Source organism: Pteropus alecto, unplaced genomic scaffold, assembly GCF_000325575.1.
Source record: "Pteropus alecto unplaced genomic scaffold, ASM32557v1 scaffold134, whole genome shotgun sequence".
Taxonomy (NCBI): Eukaryota; Metazoa; Chordata; class Mammalia; order Chiroptera; family Pteropodidae; genus Pteropus; species Pteropus alecto.
In genome coordinates, this window is record NW_006436283.1 from 10,893,665 (window position 1) to 10,901,689 (window position 8,025).

The 8,025-nt window shown below is 46.7% G+C and overlaps 1 protein-coding gene and 1 pseudogene across 1 annotated transcript in view; one reads left to right on the forward strand and one right to left on the reverse strand.

Annotated features, from left to right (window-relative positions):
• PRKCA (protein kinase C alpha) overlaps positions 1-8,025 on the forward strand; it is a 378,887-nt gene that overhangs the window by 343,619 nt on the left and 27,243 nt on the right. The window contains exon 14 of the mRNA XM_015589706.2: positions 6,279-6,359. Within this exon, the coding sequence (XP_015445192.1) occupies positions 6,279-6,359 (81 nt within the window). The remainder of the gene's footprint in view (positions 1-6,278; positions 6,360-8,025) is intronic.
• LOC112480171 lies at positions 454-573 on the reverse strand (annotated as a pseudogene).

Consider the following 8,025-nt stretch of genomic DNA (forward strand, 5'->3'; position numbering starts at 1 on the left):
GCCCAAGTGAATGATTACAAGCCATGTTTGTGCCAGTCAGTCTTCTGGTCTTTGCGGGGAGCAGGACTTAGCTTGTCCTGCTTTTCGCTTTCCACTCAGTGCAAAGTGACACCACCAGGGCAGGGCTGCCGACGAGGTGGTTACTATGAATAGATCTTAAAGCACTTTTATTGTGGTTAGAAAAGTCACTTTCTGTTCTCTCCAATCCTAGCGAGAGCCACAGTTTTTGTCTAATGGAAAATATGTAATTTGGACTCCAGACTTAACCATTCTCATCTTACAGCAGTTTTCTTTGTACTTGTAAAATGCATCTTATCCACAAAGTTCAAATGTCACAGGTATTTCTTATGTGATATATATACTAAGATTCTTGATCTGAGGTAGCACATTTTAGTGCATTTGTCCGTTTTCACGTCTGTCTCTCCCTAATTAGATTCCTTTTTTTTTTTTTAATGCCTACAGCACCTGGTCTTCCTAGGTGGTCTCCCGTCCAAAGTACTAACCAGGCCCGACCCTGCTTAGCTTCCGAGATCAGACGAGATCGGGCACGTTCAGGGTGGCATGGCCAAAGACCAGTTAGATTCCTAATCCCCGTGGCTGGCAGAGTGCCCAGCGCAAAGAAGTGTATGTTAGCTGTGAACAGTGGGAGTGAGGGAAGGAGGAAGGAGGGAGTGTGCATTAAGACCATGACAAAGGAGAAAGCTGAAGTTTTGTGGCCTGGTAAAAATTCATTCAATTGCCTGAGAGGGGGATTTTTAAATCTAGTTATTTCTGCATCCTGTGCCTGGAATAGTGTCCAGCACATAGTAAGCTAATAGTGGCTGAGAGAATGAATGGAAGATTCAGCGTTACTGAGAATTTCCCAGGGCCAACGATCATTTCAGAGTGTTTAATAGATATTAATATCATCTCTCATGATGTTAATCATGACAGATGTTTCCTTTGTCCTCCTGTGAGCCGGGTCTAGTTTATTTGCCTTAGATCACTTTCACCTGCCTGCTGCGTCAGGGGGCCAGGCTTATGTCTGGTGTTGGACCTATGGAGTGATATATATTCAGCTCACCTATAGTAAACACATTTTACTAGACCTCTGCCACGTAATCCCCCACCACATACTTGCCAGATGGGGGCTGGGATTCCAGTATCACAGAGGAAGAAAGGGAACCTCAGAGGGAGTGAGCAACTTGCCCAAGGCCACACAGCTCCTGAGTAGCAGAGCTGGTCTCCGGCAGTCAGGTTTGGAGCGTGGTCACCGCCATGTGCTTCCTTACATCGCCTTCCGGTATTCTGGGCTTGGATGTGCTTGACTGGGGAGCATTTTAGGCCGAGAGTTGCGGGTGCCTCCCTAGCCACGCCGTGGTGTCTCCTGTTTGTCTGCTCTAGGCTAAGTGCTGCAGGAACAGGACACGGACCTTGCCATTAACCACCCAGTGACCTTCAAGCACGCGATTACTTTTCCAAGGTCCCCTGCAGCCTCAGCCATCCAGCAATCCTGCGAGCCCTTTGGGCTTTGCAGCTGTGAGTCGGTGCCGTCTGCGGAGTGGGCTGGCATCAGATCGCCTCATTTCCCCCACACAGCCTGAGGGAGCGTCACCGTGCTGGGTGCACAGAAGGACGGCCCAGTCCCTGCTGGGAAGAGTCTGGGGCCGAGTCAGGGCAGAGAAGCAGTCTCCACGTAAGGTGGCAGAGGCTCCAGGAGCTGCGAGGCCCTGGGGCTGTGGGCGCCACTGGGGGAACTGGAGGGGATGCTTAGTGAACTCGGGGTCCCAACCGTGAGGACAGAACAGCCCAGAAAGAAGGCCCATCTTCCTTCTCCCCAGACGGTGCTGTTTCGACAGGGAGCATTATTTTTTGAGAAAGGGATGACTTGGTTTCTCTGAGACGGTAAAATGACGTGAGCGTGTTTTACGCATCAAGGCCAGCGTGGTTTTGTGGCGGCAGCCCGGAAAGAGCCTGCATGGTCAGGCCATTTGTTTTAGAATGGGCTCCGGAGGTTTAGCGAGTAAATGTAACGTGAGCAGGAAGAGCAGAGCCGGCTGGAAGTCCAGCAGCCAGGAACGGGAGAGCGAGTGTCCTCGCACCCACGTTACGGTCTCGGGGGCCTTGTGAGACGAAGCCTTCAGAACCAGACTTCCTGAGTGGAGCAGGCATATTGGCTGTTTTGATCCCGTTAAGGATTTGAACCCTTTTTTTTTTTGGCAAAAGTCACCTTCATTGGGCCATTTCCTGCCACAGCTGTCTAAGGAACCATGCTGGGTCGAGAACTGATGCACCATCAGTTTATCAAAATGGTCAAATGTGTGTAGGCCAAGGCCAGACACCCAGGGTTCAAATCCCAGCTTGGCCACTTACTAGCTGGGTGACTCTGGGCGAGCTGCTTCACCTTTCTGTGCTTCATTTCCTCATCTTTGGAGTGGGGTGCCCCTACCTGGTCAGGGTCTTATGAGGGCCGAGTCAGCTAACAGAGCTAAGGCGCCTGGAGCATGCCGAATATCATAATGGTGACAGCAATGACCGCCATCGTCACTATCGCCAGTAGCATCTCAAACCTTGCCTCGCTGCCCCCGCCATCTCCCAGAAAGCTTCTGAAGCCCTACCCTCTTTGGGAGGCCTTCCAGCGTGTAGCTCTGGCGGAGGACGGAAGGGTGGGTGGCCTTGGAGCGACACCTGCCCAGCCGCTGTGGGCCTTCGGCCTGGTAAGAGTTGAGAGGCTGCTCCCCTAACCCCTTTCACTCCTGGTCCTGTGCCCAGGCTGGGAGAAAGCTCATTCACATCTCACTTTTATAAGACAGGCAGCTATTTATAACATCCTGACACACACCTCCCCTAAGCAGTGGGCTCAGATAAGTATGATACTAATGATCATAATGACACATAGCGGTAAAACTGAATGACAGTGATCCCGCTGGTGGGTCTGCCTTTGAAGCTGAAGTCCAACCTCCCATGTGCTGCAGGGAGATCGGCCAACTAGAGACCTCTTGCCAAGTCAGCCTCTCCTTTTGTGAGTTTCTTCACTCTGGGAAACCAAATTGCCATCACGGGGGCCCCTTGCCTGGGGTTTCAGGATGTCTGGCAATCCCCCAGGCGTGGCTACAAGCCACCCTTGGCCCACCAGTGCCAAAGACACATGCTTCAGTGGGGACAGACACAAGAGGGCCTCAGCATCCATTCTGTGGCCTCGGATCCTGGTCCTCAGCCCGAAGCTGGCTCCCTTGGCCAACGAAAGCCAGGGAACCAGAAGTGGGTCATGGGAGCCAGTGAGAGGGTCTAGACCAGCACTGTCCAACAGAACTGAAATGCAAGCCAGCTGCATTAAGCCACCACATTTTAAAAACTTAAACAGGTACAATTAATTTTAATATATTTTTATTTAATTTAATAGATCCAAAATAAAAAAATTATTCATGAGATAGTTTGCATTTTTTGGTACTAAGTCTTCAGAATCTGATGTGTAATTTAGACCTAGAGCACATCTCGGTGTTCAAATGCTCAGTAGCCACATGTGGCCAGTGGCTCCTTATTGGACCATGCGGGTCTCGACAGCTCACGAGGGACAGTGTAACCGACATCCTGTTTCTCTTTTACAGTGAGATTTTTGGATAATGGAACATATTTATCAATAGCTAATCACTGAGGGAAAAGTATGCTTCATTCTAAAACTGAATTTGCATTGGTAAGATTGTACCCCGTACCATGCGACTTAGATCTTCGGACCTTCCCATTTCATCCAGGGCACAAGCCAGGGGTGACAGATGGCAGACATCTCCAGGAGGAAATGCTCCAGCTAAATTCTAAATCCCGTCCTATTATTACACCCGAAGGCACTGCCATGTTCCAAGTGACTTTGTAATCTCGACCCAGTAGCCGAGCTAGTGGGCCCTAGGGACTGATGAATGCTGTCGCCAAGGAAAACAAGCCATGAGCACTTGGCATTCTGCTTTTGTAAGCCTTGGAAGGAGAGGGTGTTAGCAGCAGGAGTCAGAAGAGTTTAATGATGTAGAAATAGGAAATGAAAAGTAAGTGAGACCAAAGTTGATACAGAGTCAAAAACAAAACAAAACCTTCAGGTGGCCCTGGCTTTTAGGATTTGTGAATCATTCTCACCAGAAACAGAGTTTCCATACCCTTGACTTCTGCCACCTTTCCAAACTCGGGGGCCTTGTCCCACCACCCACGCAGAGCGGTCTGGTTGGTAAGCCTGGTTGGATGTTTCTAGAATATCGGCTATGAAATAAAGCGTGACCCCCTCGTTGTTGAGGACCCCCTTTTCCTCAGCCTCATAATTCACACAGTAGCGTGGTGCCTCAGTTCTGCTTGTGCTACAAACAAACTAAAACACTGATTTTTGAAAACAGATCACAGGGACCAGTTTCAACATATTAGTTACAAGAACAAATTTTATTCGAGAGCTTTTGAAATAGAGTTACAAAACAAAAACGATCGTTGCAAATCTCTTTGATTAATATTTTATTAATCCTAGTAGGAGTGATTACATGTATTCAAAAGCCATGGATTACACTTTTAAAACAAACACGGGAATATTCGGAGCACCGCCTGTTAACTGATTGGCCTCAGGCAAGTCTCTTAAATTTCTGGAGCCTCAGTTTTCTCGCCTATCCAGTGGGGACAATGATAATTTCTGTCTCGTCGGATTATGCAAAATTCGTATAGAGCATCTGATAGCAGGTGCTCAGCAAGGGTGCCTTTGGTCCCCCAGAGAGAATACCTGTTGTGTTTCTACTTGGTCAAGACAGGCTTCGATCCAGTAATTTCCGGTCTGGGAACTAGAATGATATGCATGATTCCATGTCACCGGGTAATAGACTAGAGACTCATTTTGGTAGGGTTTTTTTGTGTGTGTGTGCTTTGTGTGTGTGTATTTTCCAAGTTTTCAGAAAAGAACAAACGTAGTTTTAAAAAGAAGCAAAAGCCTCCTCTTAGGTCCCTCTGGTGGTTATTTTCTTTCCAAAGAAAACGAGCTATAAAGCTACCAACTCTAAACCTGTCCGCCTTTGTCACTGCCCACACTGAGCTGAGCCCCAAGAGTGTGCACCTCTCATTCTACAGGAAGAAATATTAGTAATATGTTAAAGGCACGGAGATGGCCAGACATACAAGAAGTTTATGTCCCAGGACATTTAATTATGTCCCAGACACAGTATAGGCCATTAAAAAACATATCCTAGAACACTTCAAAGTCAAATTCATACGTAAAGTGGCACAGTGGTCCTGCTGAGTACCTGTTAGTATGTCTTCACCTTGAATCCTGACACATGGTCCATGGGCCTGGGAATTGTGTGTGTCAGGTATGCAGCCTGAAGCCAGTGTTTAAATAAACTGGCTGCCCTTAGAAATTCAAATCAGTATTTCTCTTCCATGAGTGGAGGTTGCGAATTATCCTAGGACTTCTGATGGCCACAAAGTTAGAGGAGGCAAAGGAGGTCCCCTGGGCCCATCACTCAGCGTCAGTGGCTGTCTGCATTTTGCCAACTCATTTCATCTGTTCCCCCCGAAGTATTTAAAACAAATCTAAGATGTCACTTTACTCATAAATACTTAATTTCTCACACATTTCACTCATAAATACTCTTATCTCGAACTGAAAAGGACACTTTTTAACTAATCACCATACCCTTCCTCCCACCTAACAATTTTAGCAGCAATCCCTAAATATCTAAGATCAAGATCATGTTTAAATTTTCCCAATTTCTCTTTTACAATCGGTTGGTTTGAATCAAGGATTCAGACAAGGTCCAAACATTACATTTGATTATGCTATTTTCTCTTTTAAAACATTTTAAAACTTCAGTCATTCAACAGATATTATTGTATCTCTCTACGTGCAACACAGAAAACTAGAATTTTTACCTGAATCATTGTTCTCTTCATTCTCATCATCCTCTTTATTACTTTTAGTGAAATTCTGTTTCAAAGTTTATCTTACTTATAAGACCCCTAGCTCTGAATGACCTCTGGCTTTTCCCAAGAATTAAACCCACCTCAGTGTCCAAATATTTTTTACCAGTGAAGATAATTAAAGCTACCTTCAGACAGGTATTCCAAAATGGGGTTTTTGGCATTGAATTGTGGGGCGATAATTCTTGACGTGTCTGATTTGAAGAGCGCTCTTCCCCTGCTGTAGAAATCAAAGACAGATATTATCAGCCCCTCGTTTGCATGAACCAAGTATATCAATGCCTACATGCTTGCCTTCTCTGTTCTAGCACAGGCTTTTTGCTTTGCCACTCAATGTAATTGATGTATTTGCTTTCACACAGATAATCGCTTATCAGCCGTACGGGAAATCTGTGGACTGGTGGGCCTACGGCGTCCTGTTATATGAAATGCTGGCCGGGCAGGTAAACGTTTCACTATGTTTCCACGCTGCTTTCTTATTGTACAGAGCATCTACTTCAGCGCTGCTCAGGCCATAATACCCGGACCTGGCAGTGTGATGTGGCTGATGCTGGTCTGACGTCCCTGATCCGGGTGAACGAGAGAAATACCCCCTTGAATGTGGATTATACTCAGTATGCGCAAAACGTACTCTCTAGTCATAAAAACCCAAACTGAAAGCTACACCCCAGAGTATAGACAATCTATAGCTTTCGCATCATACACAAAAGTCTCCTGCACGTTGATGATGACAGCGGCCTCTGTAAGTTTTCAGTGTCTCAAAACTGGGGTCAGGTTATGGTTCCTTGCAAGTGTGTCTGCAGAGATCACCCCAGCTGCTGCCCATGTGTGTAATTGGTATTTTTATTAAAGGAAGAAGACAGTTAAACTTGAAGCAGTGTTTTAATAGCTTCTCCCTGTCTCTCCTTATCTCACCCTTGACAGTTCATTATAACTGTTACAAAAGTCCAGTGAGGCCGAACTTTCAGTTAAGAAAAGGCAAATTAGGTTTCTCTTAGGAATGTGACATGTATCAGATAACCAAGTGCATTACTGCCTAACGTGGCACTTTCCAATATAATGGCCTTAATATCTGCATCGTCAGGGTAAGTCATACCGGCTGTTCTAACAAGCCACCCCAAAATCTCAGTGGCTCAGTACACAACACAGGCTTATTCCACATTCTCAGTGCAGTCCTGTGTGGTGGGGGGTAGGGGGGTTCGCTGATCCACATGGTCATTCAGAGCTCCAGGCTTCTTCCATCCATTGGCTCCACCATCTTTTAGGGCCTCAAATTCCCCCACCGAATCTTCCTTACTCAGCGGGCCAGTGCGAAGAGAGCAGAAGGACAGTTGCACAGAATGTTCTAGGTGCCAGGCCTAGAGGTGGCCTGCATCACTCTGGCCTGCATTCCACAGGCCACCTGGCCCCACTGATGCAAAGAGGGCTAGAGGTAGCATGGACCTGTGAGTTCAGCCAGCGGGAGCAGGTCCGGTGAGCCTCTACCAGACCTCTGCCGTAAGACCGAAAAATGAGTCTGTGGTGGGCAGCTTGTTCTAGTTCCCACGGGCCACCTGGCCCCACTGAGATGCAAAGAGGGCTAGAGGTAGCACGGACCTGTGAGCTCAGCCAGCGGGAACAGGTCTGGTGAGCCTCTACCAGACCTCTGCCGTAAGACTGAAAAATGAGTCTGTGGTGGGCAGCTTGTTCTAGTTCCCAGCACTCACGCACTGGCGCCAAGAAGCTTGATCCTCCATGGCTAAAAGCCTCAGTGAGAGAGAATGGCAAGAAATGCAGAGCAGTACAGCTTCCTCCAAGGAAATCTTTGAATCTTTGTTTCTGGGTAGGGGGAAGGTCACCTTTTTGGACATATTACACCCGTCGATTTGTTCATTTTTTCATTCAACACGTACTTCCTGAATGCACGCTTACTGTGCGTGTGGTGATAACCATGAACAAAATGAAGAGCCATACTATCATGAAGCCTACAGTCTAGAGAAAGAGACAATACATAGACAAGATAAATAAGGAAAATATATAATAGTGATAAGCCAAACAGAAAGGTAACAAAGCAAGATAAAAAAAATATTTATTTATTTATTTATATGTATATAGTGTTTAGGAGGGTGC